The sequence below is a fragment of the Dendrobates tinctorius genome, unplaced genomic scaffold (genome assembly GCF_039654945.1).
Source record: "Dendrobates tinctorius isolate UK_male_01 unplaced genomic scaffold, ASM3965494v1 ptg000344l, whole genome shotgun sequence".
NCBI classification, from domain to species: Eukaryota; Metazoa; Chordata; class Amphibia; order Anura; family Dendrobatidae; genus Dendrobates; species Dendrobates tinctorius.
This window is the reverse complement of record NW_027362010.1, coordinates 133,583-160,717: the sequence shown is the minus strand read 5'-3', so window position 1 is coordinate 160,717 and position 27,135 is coordinate 133,583. Positions and strand designations below refer to the sequence as shown.

The following is a 27,135-nucleotide window of genomic DNA, read 5'->3' as shown; positions in this document are numbered from 1 at the left end:
CCAAAACTGGGGAAGAGCTGCTCTCTGGGGGCCAGGAAGGGGAAATTAGTTAGTTCGTGTGAGGAGGGAAACGTGTGGACGTGAGGGAGACGAGCTATAAGATTGAGCAGAGTTCAGGCTCAGCTGTAGCGCATGATCTGGAGTCCGGTCTCCAAGGTTGTACAGATACTGATGTTTCTGTAGCAGAAACTGGAGGAATAGGAAGCTGTTAATGCTCTGTTCCCAACTAAGACTCGGAGGCACAACAGCGACGTGTGAGCCAGAAGAAGAAGGCTACAGCTGTCTGCCATACGAGGGAGTTCTAAAAGAGAACAAGCAAGTGGAACTTCAGTGTAACACAGTACTGCAAGTACCTCAGATAAGCGCTAAAGAGGAGACTACACAACCCATCTGCATAGAGAGATTCCTAAGTTGCTTCCAAGCTGGTCAGCCTCTGTTCCATCTGTAATCTGGACCCTGGACTGCACTTACAAAGCACAGTAAAGGTACTGGAAACTGCACCCTGTTGTGTCATTGCCTTCTTCCTGCAACCCCTCCAGCACTGCTACATCTCTGTGCCAGACACTACACCTTCTTCCTCAACACCTATTACCACTTCCCTGGGACCACAGCTCCACCTGTGGAGGGCTATTACATCTTGCTGCCTTATACCATCTGTCCCAGAGGATCTGCCTGCAGCGTCGGCTTAACCCCTTCATTGCTGAGCACCACAGGTGGCGTCACGTATCATCCACTTATAAACTTTAACCAGCCACGCTTAACCCCTTTTACATGGAAGCCCAGGGCCATGGACCGGGTCACCGCTATTGTGACACTTCCCTCTGAGATACCGGCCTGGTACCGAGTACCCCACTGCCCTGGTGGGCGATCCACATCCTACTTACCTACCTGCGCGCCCTTGCTGCATCTCGTTTGTTCTGGCGCCAGCAGCACTTCCTGCAGAGCGATCACATGGCCCCGGTCATTAAGGTAATGAATATTCACGCCTCTCCACTCCCATAGGCGTGGAGTGAATGTTCATTACCTTAATGAGCGGTGCCACGTGATCGCTCGGCCGGAAAGCTGCTGGCACTGGAACATGATGCAGCGAGGGTGCGCAGGCAAGTTAAGTAGAATTTTTTTATAGGAACAATGCATTCAAGGATATGAGATAAGGAACCATGCATACAAGGATGGGATGGGGGAGCCATACATACAGAGACGGGGCGCCATGCATACAAGGTCAGGGACGAGGGAGCCATGCATGCCAGGAGAGGGATGAGGGGACAATGCATATCAGGAGAGGGATGAGGGGACCATGCATACCAGGAGAGGGATGAGGGGACAATACATACCAGGAGAGGGACGAGGGAGCCATGCATACAAGGATGGGAAGGGGGAGCCATGCATACAGAGACGGGGCGCCATGCATACGTCAGGGACGAGGGAGCCATGCATGCCAGGAGAGGGACGAGGAGACAATGCAAACCAGGAGAGGGACGAGGGGACCATGCATACCAGGAAAGGGATGAGGGGACAATGCATACCAGGAGAGGGATGAGGGGACCATGCATGCCAGGAGAGGGATGAGGGGACAATGCATATCAGGAGAGGGATGAGGGGACCATGCATACCAGGAGAGGGATGAGGGGACAATACATACCAGGAGAGGGACGAGGGAGCCATGCATACAAGGATGGGAAGGGGGAGCCATGCATACAGAGACGGGGCGCCATGCATACGTCAGGGACGAGGGAGCCATGCATGCCAGGAGAGGGACGAGGAGACAATGCAAACCAGGAGAGGGACGAGGGGACCATGCATACCAGGAGAGGGATGAGGGGACAATGCATACCAGGAGAGGGATGAGGGGACCATGCATACCAGGAGAGGGATGAGGGGACCATGCATAGCAGGAGAGGGATGAGGGGACAATGCATACCAGGAGAAGGATGAGGGGACAATGCATACCAGGAGAGGGATGAGGGGCAATGCATACCAGGAGAGGGATGAGGGGGACAATGCATGCCAGGAGAGGGACAAGGAGACAATGCATACCAGGAGAGGGACGAGGGGACCATGCATACCAGGAGAGGGATGAGGGGACAATGCATACCAGGAGAGGGATGAGGGGACCATGCATGCCAGGAGAGGGACGAGGAGACAATGCATACCAGGAGAGGGATGAGGGGACCATGCATACCAGGAGAGGGATGAGGGGACAATGCATACCAGGAGAGGGATGAGGGGACAATGCATACCAGGAGAGGGATGAGGGGACAATGCATACCAGGAGAGGGATGAGGGGACAATGCATACCAGGAGAGGGATGAGGGGACAATGCATATCTGGCTTATACTTGAGTCAATAAGTTTACCCAGTTTTTCATGGCAAAATTAGGTGCATATTCTCGGGTCGACTTATACTCGAGTATATACGGTATAATGGATCTGCAAAATGTTTAACCCCTAGACAGGCCAGGTGGTCATTCTTATTTTTACATTCAAGTTTTCCACCAGGTTGAGACTGGCGTCTAAGAATGTTAGGCCTGATGCTTTGTCACGCAGCCTTGCTTCAGTTTCTCCTCCAGAACCTCCATCCTTCCTCTAGAAATTGTGATTTCTATGGTGTCCTCAGAATTGGAAGCTGAAATTCGTGAGGTCCAGTCGTTGGGCCCCATCCGCTACTCCTGATTCTAAATTATTTGTGCCTGTGTATCTAAAATTATGTCTGCTGCAGGAGTTTCATGACTCCATCTTAGGTGGTCATCCTGGGGTCACTGCTATACGGACAGCTATTGCTAGACTCTTGGTGGCCATCCATGCTTAATGATATTAAGGAATTTGTTTCCACTCGTGTTGTTTGCACAAGCGCTGAAGTCTGTCACAACCAGCCGGCCGGGAAATTGGCTCCATTGCATATTCCAGAAAGACCTAGGACTCATTTGTCCATCGACTTCATTATGGATTTGCCGATTTAGACTTTGCTCGTTATCAGGGTTACCTAATGCTGAGACACTTCCCAGGTTATTTATCAGTCATGTGGTGAGATTGCATGGCATTCCCTCAACATTGTGCCTGATAGGGGGTGAATTTGTCTCCAAATTCTGGAGGGCGTTTTTGTAGGAAGTTGGGGATTGATTTGTTGTATTCCCCGGATTACCGCCCTGAAACAAATGGTCAGAGAGGACAAAGCAATCGTTAGAACAAATTTTAAGATGTTTTGTGGCGGCTCAGAAGGAGGACTGGTCCTCATTTTTGCCTCTTGCTGAGTTCGCCTCTAACAGTCAAGTCATTCAGTCCACTGGAACTTCTCCTTTCTTTTGTAATTATGATTTTCATCCTGGTTTTGGTGAATTCCCGCGGATGAGTTCTGGATGCCCTGGGGTGGAGGTGGCCATTCAGAAACTTGAGAATGTTTGAGGGAGGTTCAGAGGAATATTGAGGTGGTATTTCAACAATGTGTCCAAAATATACAGAATGGCTCTTCAAAACAAGGCAGAAAACACACCATGATGGCCACAAAGTGAGCTCACCATAAAGAAGCGAACCATTAGATCAAAAATTATTTTATTAGAAAAATTATATACATTAAAAGGGCCACACACCCATAATTACAAAAATACCCCAAAAAGGGGACTGCAGCACCATCTTATTAACGTATTGCACAGGTAAGAAAATTAATATCCTACAAGTATGTCCCCTATCAATCTATAGCGTAACAACATACATCCATATGTAAGGTGAAAATCTCACTAGTGCATAATTAGCGTCTATTAGAAATAATGTTAATTAGCTTAGACAGCGGACTCTCTCTAAGGAATCACCGTACATCATGCCACATATGATCTCTAATGACTCCTTCCTCAAGGCTTCATAAAACAAGGTACATGACGTCATATATTGAATCGGCATTAATCCCATAAGCCTCTCCCAACACCGAAAAACAGTATAGAATATAACTAATATATCTGATTATTAAATAATACCCACAATGGGGAGTTTAAAAAAGATTTAATCAGTGCTAGGTGAAGTATATAGCATCAGCCCCTGCACTCCACTATGCAATATACGAGTGGAGCGACCGGTGCATACATAACATCCCAGTAAGGAACTTTAGGTAAATAGAGATATAGTATAGCATTAGCCCCTGCACTCCACTATACAATGTACAAGTGGAGCGACCAGTGTATTCATAACATCCCCAATAAGGGCCTTCAAGTAGATAGAGACATATTATTAATACCTTATAATGTGCTAATGCAGTCCAGCTGCTGTCCCCTGCGCCCCGACGCGCGTTTCGACCTGTTGCTTCTTCCGGGGGCGTGGCTTGCTGGCGTCAGTAAAGGGTTTAAATGTATATTGAAATCCAATTAAAAAGCCCCTTCCCTATCATGTGACTCGGAGGGGAGTGTCTTACATCGCATTACCAGCACACAGTTGCCATAGTTACCGATATACGCTAAGCAGGAAAGAAATGAGAAGATGTCTTCATTAAAGGCAGGACATTAACGGCGCATGCGCCCATCATATACCTCCTGAATAAAATAGTACTTCCATCCCTGCGCCTTGGTAAGCAGCGTCATAGTTAATGCGCTGCCCCATCTATGGCGCGGCAGGAAATATCAGGGGCATTGATATGAAATCGCATGCGCACTGCCCGTCAAATGAAGGAATATTCTAATGTTAAATACACCTTATAAAGTGCGCCGTGAGAGCCCAATAATAATAAACTTAATAATAATAAGAAAAAATACGCACCTATACATAGCCATAATATTAGAGCTATAAAATCAGTGACATTTATGTATTAAAGTGACCTGTGCAAATAAAGTGTTCAATGCTTAATATAGAATACAAAATACAGTGTGATACATAAAAAATATCAATAAGAATAACAAAAATTCCTACCAATATATTGGACAAATTGCAAAAACATCTTATTACATAAAATATAAATAAGACATATACAATGTACTTATAAACATTCCAAGTGCAAAAATACATCACTATACAAGTGGTGAGCTCATCAAATATTGTAAAGTGAAAAAATTAAAATGAAAAAGTGAAACAAACACATACAATATTTTTTCTTTTTTCCTTTAAAAAGGAATATTCATTTCAACTTATTCTTTCAAAACTTCTTTCTGCTTGATTGAAACTATATTCCTCCTTATGGCGATGGGAAGACTTCACAACCTCCGAATCCAAGACATAAGGGGCATCATAAAGCCCAAAGAACTGACTGAATATAGACACTAAATAAAAACAATATACGTGAATATGACATAAAAACTGCACAACTATCAAGATATATAATAACCCTAGCCCATAAAAATACCTCTCAAGTATGCAATACTACAGAAATGCAGAAAAACCCAAAAGATCCATCTACTCTCTACCTGGGCCAAAATTCTCCCCAAGTCACCCCCTCTAGAGCCCAGGCAAACCTGATCTATAGCCTTGATCATGAGGCCTCTAGCACTAGAATTATGAGACATTTTAAAATGTCTAGGTAAAGGTTTCAAAGAAGTAAGGTCCTCATTATCTTTAGCTTTCCCGGACATGCTCACGGGTTCTTACCTTTAATTCCCTAGTGGTTAAGCCGATATATACTTTTCCACAAGGGCATTTAGCATGGTAGATAACACCTTGGGAATTACAGCTGAGATGTTTTCGTATTTCATATTCTCGTGATCCATCAAAATTGGAAAAAGTGGTGGATTTGGTGTGATTCAAACACCCTTTGCAAAGACCACAAGGGAAAAAAACGGGTGTTCCAAGGCCAGACCCCTTTTTAATAGGTTCAAAGTGGCTGTGAACCAGCATGTCCTTCAAATTTGATGTTCTTCTGGCTACAAAGGAAGGTTGACTCGGTAAGACCTTATTCAAAGTTGGATCAACTAACAAAATTTTCCAATGCTTACATAAAATAGCTTCCAATTCGTTCCATTTATGGCTATACGTAGAGATGAATCGAACCTGATCCTGATTATTTGACTTTTTGGGACGAGGCGGGCCATACAACAAATTATCATGGGGGCTTTTAATGCACTAAGATAGCCCCTCTTAATCATCTTTTTGCTGTATCCCCTTTCCAAAAATCTCCTTGAGAGATCTACCGCTTGTTCCTCAAAATTTTCCTTAGTGGAGTAAATTCTTTTTGCCCATAGGAACTGCCCCACAGGAATGCCTCGAATTGTTGAAATAGGATGAAAGGAGTCAGCTGATAATAAAGAATTTGTGGCATTTGCCTTTCGAAACACATTAGTGTTCAAAAAGCCATCAGCTTCGATGGCCAATTTAATATCAAGGAAATCCATTTCCCTACCATACTTAAATGTAAGTTTTACATTTAAACTGTTTTCATTAAGATGGCTCATCAAATTATAGAGACCTTGTATAGGTCCATCCCAGAAGAAAAGGATGTCGTCGATGTACCTCATCCAGTTAGGCCTCTTTCACACTTCAGTTTTTTGCATCAGTTCAAATCCGCCAAAAAGGCAGACAAGCAGATCCGTTGTGAACTGATGTGAACGGATGGCACAGGATCTGTTTTCAGACGGATCCTGAAAATGAGGAGATGCTGGCCGGGAAGGAGAGAGAGAGAGAGAGAGAGAGAGAGAGAATTTTGGGTTAAATGAGTGTCTGGAGGATCCGCCAGAGAAAAAAATATTACAAGCTCCGTTTTGAAATCTTTGAGGATGGTGACGGACAGCAACTTTTGGCGGATCCTCACAAAAAATGGATGCAACGGACAGCAATCCGTCACAATCTGCCATTAATGCAAGTCAATGGGGGAAAAAACGGATCCTCCAAAAAAAATTGAGCATCCGTTTTTTTCAAAACTTGGCGGATTGTGACTGATTGTAAAAAACTGAAGTGTGAAAGAGGCCTTATGGACATGGTCCATTTCCTGGATGAGGTCATCATGGAATATACTCCTCTCCCAGGCCCCCAGAAACAGGTTAGCGTATGAGGGGGCACAAGAGGCCCCCATCGCAGTACCCTGTAACTGGAGGAATATTTTATTATTGAAAATGAAAACATTATGAGTTAAAAGGTATTCCAAAAGAGTCAAAATCAACTCAACTAGGGAACCATCTAAAGTGCTAGAACTCAAAAAGAGTCGAACTGCCTTCAAACCGTCCTGATGGTAAATAGAAGTATATAGAGACTCCACGTCAGCAGTCACAATAAGTGTATGTTCATCAAAATGCAACTGATCTAATCTCTGAAGTGCTGACGTGGTGTCCCTAATATACGAGGGTAAATCTTTAACCAAAGGTTTTAGGAAGTAATCTACTATGTCTCCTATGAGTTCACAAGGACCATCGTTACCTGAAACAATTGGACGACCCGGTGGATCCAGTGAATTTTTGTGAATCTTTCAAATCAGGTAAAACGTAGGGAGCTTCGGATGATGATTTTTAATCTGATCTAATAATTTTTTTGAAATCAATCCTTGTAAGAAAGCCTTATCCAAAATATCCACTAAAAGAGTTTGAAAAGATGTTAGTGGATTAAATTGTAATTTGCGATAACATTTATCATCATTCAACAATTTATTCGCTTGTCTTTCATATTGATGAATAGGCCAAATTACGAGATTCCCCCTTTATCCGCCGGTTTGAAAACGACGTCATTCCACGATTTCAATTCCTCAAGGGCTATTGAAGTTGAAGCCCCTTTGTCTCTCACTGCATGGAGTTTTTTAAGAATCAGTTTCCTTGATAATAGGTGAACATCTTTTACCGATGTGAACGTGTCTAAATTATTAGAAGGAGAGAAGGTCAAACCACGTTGTAAAATTGTTTGTTGAGCCGGCGTCAAAGCATGATCCGAAAGATTAATTACCTGATATTGGCCTCTCGAATGAGGGCCTCTCTGTGCTTTTTGGAACATCTCAGGGAATTTCCTCCTTTTCTTATCATTATTCCTAAAAGAGGAATCATGGGAATTGTCCACATCACTTGTGGAAGCACTACTTTCCAATTCTGATGCATACGATACGTCCGATTGTGTTCTATGCCGATTTTTATTCTTCTGTCCATTTAATTGCCAACGATAGATTTTATCAGACTCATAATCCTCAACATCCCTTTGATATTTTTTACGTTTTTCTTGACTTTATCCTCTAATTTTGCAATATCTGTTTCCAGATCCTTCAACCATTTCGAGAATTGATCACTGGATATATTTTTATTTAAGGCATTCGATAAGCTTTCCAGTCCTTTATCAATAGAGGATAAGGACGTAGTATTATCGTCTATCAGAATTTGTATAAATTCAAACGAGCATTTAAATGCTGCTGACATCCGTTTTTAACCAAATCTTGCTCTCCCAATTCATATGTCGGATAGAGTTGTACTCTCAAGCCTCTTGGAATTATTTTTTTATCTAAATAATTGTCAAGTGAGGACCTGTTCCACCATAATCTTGTTTTTTTCTGCATTGCATTTCTATATTTATGCATTAAATCTTTAATTTCAAGAGAGGTATCCTGCGAAACAATAGGGGTATTGCTTGAAAAAATGTCTGTGGCCTTCGAACGCCAGGCGCTTTCCCTGGCTCTTAAATCCATAACACGGACAATCTGTTATAAAACAGCAAAAGATAAAGTATTTCAACAATGTGTCCAAAATATACAGAATGGCACCTCAAAACAAGGCAGAAAACACACCATGATGGCCACAAAGTGAGCTCACCATAAAGAAGCGAACCATTAGATTAAAAATTATTTTATTAGAAAAATTATATACATTAAAAGGGCCACACACCCATAATTACAAAAATACCCCAAAAAGGGGACTGCAGCACCATCTTATTAACATATTGCACAGGTAAGAAAATTAATATCCTACAAGTATGTCCCCTATCAATCTATAGCGTAACAACATACATCCATATGTAAGGTGAAAATCTCACTAGTGCATAATTAGCGTCTATTAGAAATAATGTTAATTAGCTTAGACAGCGGACTCTCTCTAAGGAATCACCGTACATCATGCCACATATGATCTCTAATGACTCCTTCCTCAAGGCTTCATAACACAAGGTACATGACGTCATATATTGAATCGGCATTAATCCCATAAGCCTCTCCCAACACCGAACAACCTGTTTATACCTTATAAAACAGTATAGAATATAACTACTATATCTGATTATTAAATAGTACCCACAATGGGGAATTTAAAAAAGATTTAATCAGTGCTAGGTGAAGCATATAGCATCAGCCCCTGCACTCCACTATGCAATATACGAGTGGAGCGACCAGTGTATTCATAACATCCCCAATAACGGCCTTCAAGTAGATAGAGACATATTATTAATACCTTATTATGTGCTTATGCAGTTCAGCCGCTGTCCCCTGCGCCCTGACGCGCGTTTCGCCCTGTTGCTTCTTCCGGGGGCGTGGCTTACTGGCGTCAGTAAAGGGTTTAAATGTATATTGAAATCCAATTAAAAAGCCCCTTCCCTATCATGTGACTCGGAGGGGAGTGTCTTACATCGCATTACCGGCAGACACTGTAGGAGGAGAAATACTTGGATTTCTGGACCTCCAGGGAGGATGCAGCTCTGGAATATAACAGTGTAGGTTCCAAGCTACTTGCCATGTTTCTACACCCAGTTCCAATGTTTTCCTGCACAGTTGAGCCTCTTCCTCATGTTTCCTTGTAGCAGGTTTTGGGTTTTTGGCCTCAATTCTTCCATGATGACGATTTCTGACCAGACGTCTCCACAGCAGATGGTGCAGCTGGTCCCACTGGTCGCTGCCAGTCCTGAGCTGATGGCACTGCTGGCTGCTGGACATCTGCTGATTTCAGAGGGCAGTGGCATGCTGTGTTTTTCATCAGTTTCCTTGGTCGACTGCTGCGTCTCCGGTACTCCTCACTGCCATCTCTTGGTGCTTCTTCCTCTTCATGAGCAGCATCAGGACTCCATGGTACCGGTGAAATCTTTACCTGGGCCACACCTTGCTGATGCAGTATAACTACCTGGTGTATTGTTGCTGTGCTCAGTCTCGCCATGGTGTGTGACCTGTGACAAGAAACTGTCTTCCACATCCTCACCTTTGTAGCAGAGTTTGGCTGCTCCTCTCCCAGTTTCCTACACGGCTGTTTCTGTGTCAGTTTAATGATTGAGTTTTCACCTCCATATGAAGATGCTCATGAAATCCTGTCTGGTATAAATGGCTCCTCATATACACGACAGTGATCCTGCTCCACCCCCGACTGTGCAAGTGATGAGAAGAAATAACGGAGGCGATGGGCGCCCAGCATCTATTGACGATGGATGTGACGGGCGGTCACCAGATACTGACGATGGAGGCGACGGGTGCTCAGCATATACTGACGATGGAGGCGATGGGGGCATAACAGATACTGACGAAGGAGGTGACGGGCGGTCACCAGATACTGACGATGGAGGCGATGGGTGGTCACCAGATACTGATGATGGAGGGGACGAGTGGTTACCAGATACTGATGATGGAGGCTACGGGCGGTCACCAGATACTGACGATGGAGGTGACGGGCGGTCACCAGATACTGATGATGGAGGGGACAGGCTGTCACCAGATACTGATGATGGAGATGACGGCCAGTCATCAGATACTAATGATGGAGGGGACGGGCGGTCACCAGATACTGATGATGGAGGTGACAGGCAGTCACCAGATACTGATGATGGAGGGGACGGGCTGTCACCAGATACTGACGATGGAGGGGATGGGCAGTCACCAGATACTGATGATGGAGGAGACGGGCGGTCACCATATACTGAGCTAACCTAAATGAATTCAAGTCTCCAGGTCCAGATGAATTACACCCTAGAGTACTGAAGGAGATAGCAGAAGAAATTTTTGAACCCCTCTCCATAATCTTTGAAAATTCTTGGAGAACAGGAGAAGTGCCAGAAGACTGGAGAAGAGCAAATGTTCCTATCTCCCCCTTTTTGAAGAAGGTGGACCCGGGCATCAAATAGGCCGGTGAGTCTGACTTCTATACCAGGAAAGATCTTTGAACAAATTATTAAACAACATGTATGCCAGTACCTGGATAAGAATGAAGTGATCAAACAGAGTCAGCATGGGTTTGTAACTAATAAGTCATGTCAGACTAACTTAATTTCCTTCTATGGCGGAATCACTGATTGGGTGGATCAAGGAAATGCTGTAGATATCGTATATCTTGACTTCAGCAAAGCATTTGACAAAGTATCTCACACAATCCTTATTGAAAAAATGGCTAAGTATGGAATGGACAAGGCAACTGTTAGGTGGATTCATAACTGGATTAGTGATCGGACCCAAAGAGTGGTCGTAAATGGCTGCACATCCAGTTGGGAGAATGTCTCAAGTGGGGTACCACAGGGCTCTGTCCTGGGCCCTGTATTGTTCAACATCTTTATCAACGATTTAGAGGAAGGAATTGAGGGTAAACTGATTAAATTTGCTGATGACACAAAGCTAGGAGGGATAGCTAATACTAGAGAAGAGAGAGAGAGGATTCAAAAAGATATAAATAAACTGGAGAAGTGGGCAGCAACTAACAGAATGGTTTTTAACAGGGAAAAATGCAAAGTACTACATCTGGGCAATAAAAGTGAAAAAAGCATATATAGAATGGGAGGAATAGGGCTAAGTGACAGCACATGTGAAAAAGACTTGGGTATACTAATAGATCACAGACTGAATGTGAGTCAACAGTGTGATGCAGCAGCAAAAAAGGCAAATGCAATTCTAGGATGTATTAACAGAAGCATACAGTCTAGATCACGTGAAGTCATTATTTCCCTCTACTCCTCTTTGGTCAGACCTCATCTGGAATACTGTGTCCAGTTTTGGGCGCCATGTTTTAAAAAAGACATCAACAAACTGGAGCAAGTTCAGAAAAGAGCGACCAGAATGGTGACCGGTCTGCAAACCCTGTCTTATGAGGAAAGGTTGCAGGATTTGGGAATGTTTAGCTTGCAGAAGAGAAGACTGAGAGGAGACTTAATAGCTGTCTACAAATATCTCAAGGGCTGTCACATTGTAGAAGGATCAACTTTATTCTCATTTGCACAAGGAAAGACTAGAAGCAATGGGATGAAACTGAATGGGAGGAGACACAGATTAGATATTAGAAAAAACTTTTTGACAGTTAGTGATCAATGAGTGGAACAGGCTGCCACGAGAGGTAGTGAGTTCTCCTTCAATGGAAGTCTTCAAACAGAGGCTGGACAGACATCTGACTGGAATGATTTAGCGAATCCTGCTTTGAGCAGGGGGTTGGACCAGATGGCCCAGGAGGTCCCTTCCAACTCTACGATTCTATGATGATGGAGGTGATGAGTGGTCACCAGATACTGATGATGGAGGTGATGGGCAGTCACCAGATACTGATGATGGAGGGGATGGGCGGTCACCAGATACTGATGACGGAGGAGACAGGTGGTCACCAGATACTGATGATGGAGGGGACGGGCGGTCACCAGATACTGATGATGGAGGGGACGGGTGGTCACCAGATACTGATGATGGAGGGGATGGGCGGTCACCAGATACTGATGATGGAGGGGATGGGCGGTCGCCAGATACTGATGATGGAGGGGACGGGCGGTCACCAGATACTGATGATGGAGGTGACAGGTGGTCACCAGATACTGATAATGGATGAGACAGGCGGTCACCAGATACTGATGATGGAGGGGACGGGCGGTCACCAGATACTGATGATGGAGGGGATGGACGGTCACCAGATACTCAGAAAGGCAGATTTTAAGGGATTCAGAAAGAGAATTGGAGGGATCCAATGGCTGGATATCCTTAAAGACAAAAATGTCCAGGAAGGATGGGAAATCTTGAAAAATGAAATTCTCAAAGCACAGTTGTTAACAATTCCGAAAAGAGGGAAGAATAGGAAGCATTTAAGGAAACCAGGATGGATGAACACAGAACTTAAGCACATGCTAAAAATGAAGGAAAAAATGTTTATAAAATGGAAAGAGGGAGGCATATCTAAAGAAGAATATAATGCTGTCTGCAGAACCTGCAGGGCACAAATCAGATTAACTAAAGCTGAAAATGAATTGAGGCTTGCAAGAGATGTCAAAAGCAATAATAAAGGATTTTGGGGATATGTCAAAAGTAAAAGAAAAGTCAAAGATGCTATAGGATTTTTACAGGATGAAAATGATGAAATGGTAAGACAGGGTGTTGAGAAGGCTGAACTTTTAAATTCCTATTTTGCATCTGTTTTCTCTCAGAAAGGAAATGTAACATCCACTGTTCTTCACTGTCCTATTAAGGGAATCGAAGAATCCAGGATATCTATAAACAGAAAGATAGTGAGGAAACACTTAGCTAACCTAAATGAATTCAAGTCTCCAGGACCAGATGAATTACACCCCAGAGTACTGAAGGAGATAGCAGAAGAAATTTTTGAACCCCTCTCCATAATCTTTGAAAATTCTTGGAGTACAGGAGCAGAAGAACAGAAGACTGGAGAAGAGCAAATGTTGTTCCTATCTTCAAAAAGGGGAAGAAGGTGGACCCAGGCAACTATAGGCCGGTGAGTCTGACTTCTATACCAGGAAAGATCTTTGAACAAATTATTAAACAACATGTATGTCAATACCTGGATAAGAATGAAGTGATTAAACAGAGTCAGCATGGGTTTGTAACTAATAAGTCATGTCAGACTAATTTGATTTCCTTCTATGACGGAATCACTGATTGGGTGGATCAAGGAAATGCTGTAGATATAGTATATCTTGACTTCAGCAAAGCATTTGACAAAGTCTCTCATACAATCCTTATTGAAAAAATGACTAAGTATGGAATGGACAAGGCAACTGTTAGGTGGATTCATAACTGGCTTAGTGATCGGACCCAAAGAGTGGTCGTAAATGGCTACACATCCAGTTGGAAGAATGTCTCAAGTGGGGTACCACAGGGCTCTGTCCTGGACCCTGTATTGTTCAACATCTTTATCAACGATTTAGATGAAGGAATTGACGGTAAACTGATTAAATTTGCTGATGACACAAAGCTAGGAGGGATAGCTAATACTAGAGAAGAGAGAGAGAGGATTCAAAAAGATATAAATAAACTGGAGCAGTGGGCAGCAACTAACAGAATGGTTTTTAACAGGGAGAAATGCAAAGTACTACATCTGGGCAATAAAAATGAAAAAAGCATATACAGAATGGGAGGAATAGGCCTAAGCAACAGCACATGTGAAAAAGACTTGGGTATACTAACAGATCACAGACTGAATATGAGTCAACAGTGTGATGCAGCAGCAAAAAAGGCAAATGCAATTCTAGGATGTATTAACAGAAGCATACAGTCTAGATCACGTGAAGTCATTATCTCCCTCTACTCCTCTTTGGTCAGACCTCATCTGGAATATTGTGTCCAGTTTTGGGCGCCACATTATAAAAAAGACATCAACAAACTGGAGCAAGTTCAGAAAAGAGCGACCAGAATGGTGACCGGTCTGCAAACCCTGTCTTATGAGGAAAGGTTGCAGGATTTGGGAATGTTTAGTTTGCAAAAGAGAAGACTGAGAGGAGACTTAATAGCTGTCTACAAATATCTAAAGGGCTGTCACATTGTAGAAGGATCATCTTTATTCTCATTTGCACAAGTAAAGACTAGAAGCAATGGGATGAAACTGAATGGGAGGAGACACAGATTAGATATTAGAAAAAACTTTTTGACAGTTAGAGTGATCAATGAGTGGAACAGGCTGCCACGAGAAGTGGTGAGTTCTTCTTCAATGGAAGTCTTCAAACAGAGGCCCAGGAGGTCCCTTCCAACTCTATGATTCTATGATGATGGAGGTGACGGGCGGTCACCAGATACTGATGATGGAGGGGACGGGCGGTCACCAGATACTGATGATGGAGGAGACAGGTGGTCACCAGACACTGATGATAGAGGAGACAGGCTGTCAACAGATACTGATGATGGAGGAGACAGGTGGTCGCCAGATACTGATGATGGACGAGACAGGTGGTCACCAGATACTGATGATGGAGATGACGGGCAGTCACCAGATACTGATGATGGAGGGGATGGGCGGTCACCAGATACTGATGATGGAGGGGACAGGTGGTCACCAGATACTGATGATGGAGGAGACAGGCGGTCACCAGATACTGATGATGGAGGGGACGGGCGATCACCAGATACTGATGATGGAGGGGACGGGCAATCATCATCTACTGATGATGGAGGGGACGGGCGGTCACCAGATACTGATGATGGAGGAGACGGGCGATCACCAGATACAGATGATGGAGGGGATGGGCAGTCATCAGATACTGATGATGGAGGCGACGGGTGGTCACCAGATACTGATGATGGAGGTGACGGGCGGTCACCAAATACTGATGATGGAGGGGACGGGCGATCACCAGATACTGATGATGGAGGGGACGGGCGATCACCAGATACTGATGATGGAGGTGACGGGCGGTCACCAGATACTGATGATGGAGGGGACGGGCGGTCACCAGATACTGATGATGGAGGAGACAGGTGGTCACCAGACACTGATGATGGAGGAGACAGGCTGTCAACAGATACTGATGATGGAGGGGACGGGCGGTCACCAGATACTGATGATGGAGGAGACAGGTGGTCACCAGACACTGATGATGGAGGGGACGGGCGGTCACCAGATACTGATGATGGAGGAGACAGGTGGTCGCCAGATACTGATGATGGAGGAGACAGGTGGTCACCAGATACTGATGATGGAGGGGACGGGCGACCAGATACTGATGAGATTTCCAGTTGTCTTCACTTTGTAGCTTGGTGATCGATACAGATGATCTGTTAACCCTTCCATGTGTGGATGTTTTGTTCCGCTGCCTCGGGCTTTTGCTGCTGTGTTTCCGCCTCGTCCTCATCATTTTCTTCATTCTCCTTTTCTTGTAGTCGGAGGAATTTTCACCGTCCTCCAGACGAAGGCGAAGATCACAGCGGACGAGTGGGGAGACAACTACTTCTTGATGGGTCCGTACTACGAACAGAATGTCAGGACGCAGGTGGAGATCTGCGACCCTCCGCTGCCGGCGATCAGGAGGGCGGTGGACGCGCTGCAGGCTCAGGGCTGTCAGGTAATCCGCAGCGATTACACCCGACACTGCGACCTTTATATTACAGGAGATCAATTAGCGGCTGCAGATCCCATTACTGATGAGGCGTCCAATTACCCCCAAAGCCGAGACGTGCGCTCCGCGGGGGGCAACGCCGTGTCACCCACGTTCAGGGCGACGCCGGGTCTTCACATTCATGGTGACACCGTGTCACCCATGTTCAAGGTCAAGTTTTCAGATCTCTGCTTGGTTTTAATGAACAGAAACCTTCTCATGGACACATTCATAGTCACACAGCTGCGTGTCCGTCACAATGTGTCAGACGTCAGTTACCCCATCACCCAGCAGGAGACAGACGTCAGTTACCCCATCACCCAGCGGGGGGCAGACGTCAGTTACCCCATCACCCAGCGGGGGGCAGACGTCAGTTACCCCATCACCCTGCGGGGGCAGACGTCAGTTACCCCATCACCCTGCGGGGGGCAGACGTCAGTTACCCCATCACCCTGCGGGGGGCAGACGTCAGTTACCCCATCACCCTGCGGGGGGCAGACGTCAGTTACTCCATCATCCTGCGGGGGGCAGACGTCAGTTACCCCATCACCCAGCGGGGGACAGACGTCAGTTACCCCATCACCCTGCGGGGGGCAGACGTCAGTTACCCCATCACCCAGCAGGAGACAGACGTCAGTTACCCCATCACCCAGCGGGGGCAGACGTCAGTTACCCCATCACCCAGCGGGGGGCAGACGTCAGTTACCCCATCACCCAGCAGGAGACAGACGTCAGTTACTCCATCATCCTGCGGGGGGCAGACGTCAGTTACCCCATCACCCAGCGGGGGACAGACGTCAGTTACCCCATCACCCAGCGGGGGACAGACGTCAGTTACCCCATCACCCTGCGGGGGGCAGACGTCAGTTACCCCATCACCCAGCAGGAGACAGACGTCAGTTACTCCATCATCCTGCGGGGGGCAGACGTCAGTTACCCCATCACCCAGCGGGGGACAGACGTCAGTTACCCCATCACCCTGCGGGGGGCAGACGTCAGTTACCCCATCACCCAGCAGGAGACTGACGTCAGTTACCCCATCACCCAGCAGGAGACAGACGTCAGTTACCCCATCACCCAGCGGGGGCAGACGTCAGTTACCCCATCACCCAGCGGGGATCAGACGTCAGTTACCCCATCACCCAGCGGGGGACAGACGTCAGTTACCCCATCACCCAGCGGGGGACAGACGTCAGTTACCCCATCACTCAGCGGGGGGCAGACGTCAGTTACCCCATCACCCCGCGGGGGTCAGACCTCAGTTACCCCATCACCCAGCGGAGGACAGACGTCAGTTACCCCATCACCCAGCGGGGGCAGACGTCAGTTACCCCATCACCCAGCGGGGATCAGACGTCAGTTACCCCATCACCCAGCAGGGGACAGACGTCAGTTACTCCATCACCCTGCGGGGGGCAGACGTCAGTTACCCCATCACTCAGCGGGGGGCAGACGTCAGTTACCCCATCACCCCGTGGGGGTCAGACCTCAGTTACCCCATCACCCAGAGGGGGGGCTGACGTCAGTTACCCCGTCACCCAGCGGGGGTCAGACGTCAGTTACCCCATCACCCAGCGGGGGTCAGACGGCAGTTACCCCATCACCCAGCAGGAGACAGACGGCAGTTACCCCATCACCCTGCGGGGGCAGACGTCAGTTACCCCATCACCCAGCAGGGGGGCAGACGTCAGTTACCCCATCACCTGCAGGGGCAGTCATAGTTATCCCATCACCCTGCGGTGGCAGCCATAGTTACCCCATCACCCTGCGGGGGGCAGACGTCAGTTACCCCATCACCCAGCGGGGGGGCAGACGTCAGTTACCCCATCACCTGCAGGGGCAGTCATAGTTATCCCATCACCCTGCGGTGGCAGCCATAGTTACCCCATCACCCTGCGGGGGGGCAGACGTCAGTTACCCCATCACCCAGTGGGGGGCAGACGTCAGTTACCCCATCACCCAGCGGGGGACAGACGTCAGTTACCCCATCACCCTGCGGGGGGGTCAGACGTCAGTTACCCCATCACCCAGCGGGGGTCAGACGTCAGTTACCCCATCACCCAGCGGGGGGATGAATTCAGTTACCCCATCACCCAGCGGGGGGCAGCCATAGTTACCCCATCACCTAGCGGGAGGCAGACGTCAGTTACCCCATCACCCAGCGGGGGGCAGACGTCAGTTACCCCATCACCCCGCGGGGGCAGCCATAGTTACCCCATCACCTAGCGGGAGGCAGACGTCAGTTACCCCATCACCCAGCGGGGGGCAGACATCAGTTACCCCATCACCCCGCGGGGGCAGCCATAGTTACCCCATCACCTAGCGGGAGGCAGACGTCAGTTACCCCATCACCCCGCGGGGGCAGCCATAGTTACCCCATCACCCAGCAGGAGGCAGACGTCAGTTACACCATCACCCAGCGGGGGCAGATGTCAGTTACCCCATCACCCTGCGGGGGCAGCCATAGTTACCCCATCACCCAGCAGGAGGCAGACGTCAGTTACACCATCACCCAGCGGGGGGCAGATGTCAGTTACCCCATCACCCAGCGGGGGAAGACGTCAGTTACCCAATCATCCAGCGGGGCAGACGTCAGTTACCCCATCACCCAGCGGGGCAGACGTCAGTTACCCCATCATCCAGCGGGGGCAGACGTCAGTTACCCAATCATCCAGCGGGGGCAGACGTCAGTTACCCCATCATCCAGCGGGGGCAGACGTCAGTTACCCCGTCACCCCGCGGGGGCAGAGCTCCGCAGCCACGCCCCAGCACTGAGAAAGTGACAGGCGCTGTGATTGGCTCTGCAGCTGTACTTCGGCCGCTGGCTCATCGAGGGCAGTCCGTACGTCCTGCTGTTTGACATCGGCTCCGCGGCCTGGAACCTGGACAGATGGAAGGGAGAATTCTGGGAGGCCTGCAACGTGGGGATCCCCTACCACGACCGGGAGGCCAACGATGCGCTGCTGCTCGGGTCACTGTCAGCATGGTTCCTGAAAGAGGTGAGTACTGACGTCAGCTGCAGTACCACCACCCCCAACATCCCAGTACCACCACCCCCAACATTCCAGTACCACACCCGCCATCCTAGTACCACCACCCCAACATCCCAGAGCCACCACCCCCAACATCCCAGTACCACCACCCCCAACATTCAAGTACCACACCCGCCATCCTAGTACCACCACTCCAACATCCCAGAGCCACCACCCCCAACATTCCAGAGCCACTAACACCGACATCCCAGTACCATCCCCAACATCCCAGTACCACCACCCCCAACATCCCAGTACCACCACCCCCAACATCCCAGTACCACACTCGCCATCCTAGTACCACCACCCCAACATCCCAGTACCACCACTCCCAACATCCCAGTACCACCACCCCCAACATCCCAGTACCACCACCCCCAACATCCCAGTACCACCACCCCCAACATCCCAGTACCACACTCACCATCCCAGTGCCACTACCACTGACATCCCAGTACCACCACCCCCAACATCCCAGTACCACCACCCCCAACATTCCAGTACCACACCCGCCTTCCTAGTACCACCACCCCAACATCCCAGAGCCACCACCCCCAACATCCCAGTGTCACCACCCCCAACATCCCAGTGCCACTAACACCGACATCCCAGTACCACCACTCCCAACATCCCAGTACCACCACCCCCAACATCCCAGTACCACACTCACCATCCCAGTGCCACTACCACTGACATCCCAGTACCACCACCCCCACCATCCCAATGCAACCACCCCCACCATCCTAGTACCACCACCTTTCCAGAGCCACCACCCCCACCATCCCAGTACCACCACCATTCCAGAGCCACCACCCCCACCATCCCAGTACCACCACCATTCCAGAGCCACCACCCCCACCATCCCAATACCACCACCATCCCAGAGCCACCACCCCCACCATCCTAGTACCACCACCAACCCAGAGCCACCACCCCCACCATCCTAGTACCATCACCTCCAATATCCCAGTACCACCATCCCCACCATCCCAGTATCACCATCCCAGTACCCCCACCATCAAAGTACCCCCACCATCCCAGTACCACCACCATCCCAATGCCACCACCCCCACCATCCTAGTACCCCCACCATCCCAGTAGCCCCACCATCCCAGTAGCCCCACCATTCCAGTAGCCCCACCATTCCAGTATCACCACCATCCCAGTACCACCACCCCGGGGTCACGTCTATGCTGTTTCTTTCAGCTGACCGCGCAGCTCCAGGACCGACTGAATGTCATCGCTCACTTCCATGAGTGGCAGGCCGGCACCGGGCTCATCCTATGCCGATTTCACAAACTGCCTGTGGCTACAATCTTCACCACCCATGCCACCCTGCTGGGGCGATACCTGTGCGCCGCCAACGTGGACTTCTACAACAGACTGGACCAGGTGAGGGGGCGATCCTGAGACACCGCTCCGGCTCCCACGATGCAACACAGCCTCGGTGCGCAGCCTGAGAGCTAACAGGGAAGCAGCAGAGTGTCAGGGCCTGTACGGAGCATGCTCAGACCGCCAGACACACGGCTAATGGGGTCCTCCCAGACCAAAGGCAAATGCAGCCACTCAGCTCAGACAGGGGTTACCACACGCCAGCTGTGCGCAGCGCTGCTATCATCTGCCATCATTATTATTGCCTGCCTTGTGGCCCCGTCATGGGGCGACGAGTGGTATCGGACGTGGGGGGAGGGCGACGAGCGGGAGCGGATGAAGGGGGTAATGAGCGGGATCAGAAGTGGGGGGCGATGAGCAGGATCGGACGAAGGGGCCGACGAGCGGGAACGGACGAGGGGGCCAACGAGCAGGATCGGAAGAGGGGGCCGATGAGTGAGATTGGACGCGGGGGGCGATGAGCGGGATCGGATGCGGGGGGAGGGCGATGAGCGGGATCGGACGCGGGGGGCAACGAGCGGGATTGGATGCGGGGAGTCGACGAGCAGGATTGGACGCGGGGGGCCGACGAGCGGGATCGGACGCGGGGGGAGGGCGACGAGAGGGATCGGATGCGGGGGGCAACAAGCGGGATCGGATGCGGGGGGAGGGCGACGAGAAGGATCGGACGGGGGGGGCGACGAGCGGGATCGGACGCGGGGGGCCGATGAGTGAGATTGGACACGGGGGGCGACGAGCGGGATCGGATGCAGGGGGAGGGTGATGAGCGGGATCAGATGCGGGGGGCAACGAGCGGGATCGGATGCGGGGGAGGGTGAAGGGAAGGATCGGACGAGGGGGCCGATGAGTGAGATTGGACGCGGGCGGACGACGAGCGGGATTGGATGCGAGGGGAGGGCGATGAGCGGGATCGGATGCGGGGGCCAACGAGCGGGATTGGACGCGGAGGGCCGACGAGCGGGATCAGACGCGGGGGGAGGGCGACGAGAGGGATCGGACGCGGGGGGGCAACGAGCGGGATCGGATGCGGGGGGAGGGCGACGAGAAGGATCAGACGGGGGGGTGACAAGCAGGATCGGGCGCGGGGGGCCGACGAGTGGGATTGGACGCGGGGGGCCGACGAGCGGGATCAGATGCGGGGGGAGGGCGACGAGAGGGATCGGACGCGGGGGGCGACGAGTGGGATCAGATGCAGGGGGGAGGGTGACGAGTGGGATCAGACGCGAGGGGCGACGAGTGGAATCGGACGCGTGGGGAGGGCGACGAGAAGGATCAGACGGGGGGGCGACGAGCGGGATCGGACGCAGGGGGCCGATGAGTGAGATTGGACACGGGGGGGGGTGACGAGCGGGATCGGATGCGGAGGAGGGCGATAAGCAGGATCGGACGCGGGGGGCAACGAGCGGGATCGGATGCGGGGGAGAGCGACGAGAAGGATTGGACGGGGGGGCGACGGGAAGGATCGGACACGGGGGCAACGAGCGGGATCGGACGAGGAGGCCGATGAGTGAGATTGGATGCGAGGGGAGGGCGATGAGCGGGATCAGACGCGGGGGGCAACGAGCGGAATTGGACGCGGGGGGCCGACGAGCTGGATTGGACGCAGGGGGGAGGGCGACTAGAGGGATCGGACGCGGGGGGCAACAAGCGGGATCGGATGCGGGGGGAGGGCGACGAGAGGGATCGGACGCGGGGGGGTGATGAGCGGGATCGGATGCGGGGGGAGGGCGACGAGCGGGATCGGATGCGGGGGAGGGCGACGAGCGGGATCGGATGCGGGGGAGGGCGACGAGTGGGATCGGATGCTGGGGGCGGGCGAGGAGAGGGATCGGACGCGAGGGGTGACGAGCGGGATCGGATGCGGGGGGAGGGCGACGAGTGGGATCGGATGCTGGGGGCGACAAGTGGGATCGGTTGCGGGGGGAGGGCGACGAGCGTGATCGGATGCTGGGGGCTGCCCTTTGTGAGATCTCAGCCTATAAAGGTTAGGTGCTCTGCAGTCGGTGTGGCGGAGCGCGGCTGTACGGCGATGACGCGTCTGACCTTCGCATGTGGCGGGGCAGCTCCGGCCGCAGCGCTCGCCCCCTCCATGGCCTTTGGGCCTCGCTGACCTTTCGTCGGCCGCGGACGTCTCTCGTTTGGAGTCGGATCACATACAAACATTACCGTCTGTCAGAAAGTTACCTGACAAATGACGGCAGAGCGGAGCGTCTGAGCACCGCACGACTCACCGCAGCGCAAATGTCAGCGGCGAGGAGAAATCCGAGAGCTGCGGCCCCGAGCGCCGGGTGATTGACAGGTCGGAGCCTCGCGCCTCGTTTTCTGTCTCTTAGTTTGATATCGATAAAGAAGCCGGAGAGCGACAGATCTATCACCGGTACTGCATGGAGCGCGCCGCCTCCCACTGCGCCCACGTCTTCACCACCGTGTCCCAGATCACCGGCATCGAGGCCGAGCACATGTTGAAGAGGAAAGCAGGTAATGGGCAGCGAGGGAGCGAGACGGCAAAGCCTCACCGACCGCCGGCAACAATGTCCGCCTGCTCTGCACCCACAGATGTCATCACCCCCAACGGCCTCAACATCAAGAAGTTCTCCGCCATGCACGAATTCCAGAACCTGCACTCCCTGTACAAGGCCCGGATCCAGGAGTTCATCCGCGGACACTTCTACGGGTACGGGGTCCGAAGCGACCACCGCAATAGTCACATGTGCTCCAGTCACCTCCAGAGCTGCACTCACTATTCTGCTGTTACATTGTGTCTTATCCTCCAACTCTTTTATTTTACAAAATTATCAAAATTACACTCAGAAACAAACCACAATACATAAACTAAAGAAAACCAACATAGACATAAAATGTGCAAAACATGCGCAAACAACTGAAAGTCCAAATCCTTTCCTTGTCCTCCACTGAGCTCGGCAGCTTAGGGTCCCCCAGCAGGAATCCACTGAAAAGAGAATACAAAGAAACATAAACCCCTCTCCCCACTCTCACTCCATTCACCCCCATTCACCCCCATTCACACCTCACCGATTTTACTAGTTTACTATTTACAATTTTACTATTTACAAAAACCAAACGAAAATAACCCTTTCCTGGCCCTCTGCCTTGAAAAAAAACAAGAACTCTGCCACTTTGGCCGACAAACCTTACCTCCTATTACACAGCAAAGATTTTTTTTCTTTTCCCTCTCCCACACATGGCAACAAGTTCGCAGCCTTTTTTCCCACCACCTTGCACCGCAGGTCCTACAAGTTTGTAGCCTTGTCACTGCAAAATCTGGTCCACGAAAGTTTATGGCCTTTTGATTCCACACGAAAACTCTTTCCAGGGTCCGCAGAGTCTACTTCTCCTGCCCTGCTCCTCTGCTCCTTCATGTTGCTCTTGGCATCCGGTCATCCATCCACCACCCCCCATGCACCCCCCTCCCAACCTGACTACACCCCATCCACACATTCTAACTAAAAAAACAAAAAAAACGTGTGTTATATGTTTTTCCTTTTACCAAAGCACAACCAAAAGACATTTTCCAAAACTCTCAATACCATCCCATCTACTTACGCATTAATATACAAACTAAACACAGCATTTACATACCCAAGGCCCAAGTTTGGCACCTGTAAGCCCAATATCCATTATATGTCCTGTTTTTAAAACAAAAAGCTAAGGTGGCATGCACCAGCCCACCACCAGGAAAAGGGGTTCTAGAGGCTCCATCCCTCACTAACACATTCATCCTATCCCTCAGGAACTAAGACTGTCCCTACTTCTGTCCCTAAAAAAAGAAACCTGTCCCTATCTGTCCCTACCTGCCCCTACTCTACCTAACTTATCATAACTAACTCTCTATCTGTCCCTCAGTGCCTGTCCCTCCCTCTCCCTATCTGCCCCTACTTCTGTCCCTAACACACCCAGTGAAACTTATGCTATCCCTACCCTCATTCACACGGAACTAGCTCTCCCTTGAGTGCGTTTTTAAAAGGAGAGGCCTCTCCAAAGCCAAGAGGCCTTCCTCACACCCAACCTTTCGAACTCCAAAGAACGGACCTTCACCAGGTCACCCAAGATGTTTCCTACCACCTCATCCCTTGGGAGGGTTTTTTTCCGCGTCGAAACTAGGCACCATGCATTCCAAGTGTGCAACCTAACCGCTGCACTGACTAGGAATAAAGTGCACGGGTCCCGGCCACCCAGGGATCTGAACGCTCCATAGGCCCATTCAGCGTAGGAGAGGGACGCCAGCCGCGGCCAACGTGTGGAAGCACCCACCCTGTTGTAAACCTCTGCATTAAAGGGACAATGAAGCAGGAAGTGCTCCATGCTTTCCAGCACGTCGCCACACTCCTCACGAGGGCAACCCCGGTCATCGGAGTTCCTGCACTTCAAGTTGTCCCTTACATACAGCCTCCCGTGGAAGCAACGCCAGGTCAAGTCCCAAAACTTCATGGGGATCCGCTTAGAATTTAAAAGCCCCAGCCCGACCTCCAGATCCCGGCCTGGGCAATCCTTAAGGGCCAGGGGCTTCTGGAAATGGGTCAACAGGACCCTCCTGTCAAGGCACTGCCTCGACATGGTCCTGATTTCCCACATTCCCAGACCCCACCGGCGGATCACCTTCAGAACCGGGGTAGCATAAGCCGGGAGATGCCCATGAGGTGTTCGTAGGTCCTTCACCCGCCCTCCTGTCTCCCATTCCTGGAAGAAAGGCCAAAGCCAACCCTTGCAGGAGACTACCCACGGAGGAGCCCTCTCTAACCAGAGGTTGGAGATGTTAGTCTTAAGAAAGGTGTTTACTAGAAACACCACCGGGTTGACCATACCCAACCCGCCTAGTCTCCTCGTACGGTATGTAACCTCCCTCTTGATTAGGTTAAGCCTATTCCCCCATAACAATTGGAAGAACAGGCTATAGACCCGTGTCCAGAGAGGTTCCGGCAAGATGCACACACTGCCCAGGTATATCAATAAAGGTAGCAGATAGCCTTTAGCCAGGGCAACCCTTTCCCTCAGGGTTAAAGACCAACCCTTCCATTGGTCCACCTTTTGGGCGGCGATCTTAAGTCTGCCCTCCCAATTTTGCTGGGGGTAGTCCCCGGGGCCAAATTCGATGCCTAGAATTTTGGCGGTGGCCTGGGGCCCTGGAAGGGTGTCCGGGAGATCAAAACTAGGATCTCCCCCTCCCAGCCAGAGACTTTCACACTTATCCCGGTTGATCATGGACCCGGATGCCTCCGAGTAGCGCACTACCTCCGACATGACCCAGTCCGCCTCCCCTCTCGAGGATACGAACAGGGAAACATCATCGGCGTACGCCACCACCCTCAGAGAGGAGCCAGAGCCCGCCTGGTCCATCCCGACTCCCACCAACGGTCCACGATCTACCCTCCTTAAGAAGGGATCGATCGCGAACACGTATAAAAGCGGGCTCAGCGGACAGCCCTGACGGACCCCAGAACCCACCTCAAAAGGACGACCTGACCAACCGTTAACCAGCGGAAAAGTCTCAGCCCCTTGGTACAAGATCTCTAACCATTTTACAAACCTCCCAGGCAGACCATACCTCAAAAGGACGGACCAGAGGTACTCGTGGTTGACCCGGTCAAAGGCTTTCGCTTGATCTAATGACAGCAAGTACCCCTTCCAGTGACCTGCCCTACCCTGCTCCACTGCCTCTCGGACACCGAGCACAGCACTAAAAGTACTGCGGCCTGGAACAGAGCAATGCTGGGCCCCTGAAAGGAGCCGGGGTGCAAACTTCACCAGCCGATTAAACAGCACCTTGGCCAGAACCTTCCAGTCCGTATCGAGAAGCGCTATGGGACGCCAATTCTCGATACGGGACGGATCCTTACCCTTTGACAGAATAATGAGGGCTGACTTCCTCATTGAGCCGGGAAGAGTGCCCGAGGAGAGACACTCATTAAATACCCCTGTCAAGAGGGGGACCAAGGAGTCCCTAAAAGTCTTATAGAACTCGGATGTTAAGCCATCCGGACCTGGCGATTTCTTGAGCCGAAGCCCATCAATGGCCAGTCTCACTTCCTCTTCCCTGATTTCTTCTGCCAAAACACCAAGAGAGGGGTCACCCCCTGGCTCAGGGACGGCTTCAGCCAGGAAAGCCGACATCCTATCCCGATCCAGATCCTTCTTTTCCAAGAGGTGTGAGTAGAAGGATCTGACTACCTCCAGGATCCCTGATTTGGATCTGTTCAGGGACCCCGTACTGTCGATCAGTCCTGTCACCATCTTACAATTCACTGACATCTTACAGTTTCTGTAAGGGTCGGGCGAGCGGTACTTCCCGAAGTCCCTCTCAAAAACCAAAGATGCGTGCCTATCATACTGACAACTCTTGAGCAAAGATTTCACTCTGGAGATTTCCTCTCGGTCACCTCCAGTCGAGACAAGCTGCTCGAGTTTCCTCCCCAGAGCCTGGTACAAGCGGTGCCTGTTCAGACTCCTGAGGCTCGAGAGCTGACGGAAGAACCCCGCCACCCGCTTTTTGAAGATCTCCCACCACTCTGACTTACTACTACAGAGATCCAACAGCGGTACCTGGCTCTGAAGAAAATCCTCGA

The 27,135-nt window shown here is 50.3% G+C and overlaps 1 protein-coding gene across 3 annotated transcripts in view; it reads left to right on the top strand.

Annotated features, from left to right (window-relative positions):
- The window catches only part of LOC141074961 (glycogen [starch] synthase, liver-like), a 226,217-nt gene that overhangs the window by 141,393 nt on the left and 57,689 nt on the right, over window positions 1–27,135 (top strand). For all 3 annotated transcript variants that reach the window (XM_073562286.1, XM_073562285.1, XM_073562284.1), the window contains exons 2-6: window positions 15,916–16,097; window positions 18,938–19,129; window positions 20,369–20,554; window positions 22,888–23,032; window positions 23,111–23,228. In XM_073562286.1, the coding sequence (XP_073418387.1) occupies window positions 15,990–16,097; window positions 18,938–19,129; window positions 20,369–20,554; window positions 22,888–23,032; window positions 23,111–23,228 (749 nt within the window). In that variant the 5' untranslated portion in view covers window positions 15,916–15,989. The remainder of the gene's footprint in view (window positions 1–15,915; window positions 16,098–18,937; window positions 19,130–20,368; window positions 20,555–22,887; window positions 23,033–23,110; window positions 23,229–27,135) is intronic.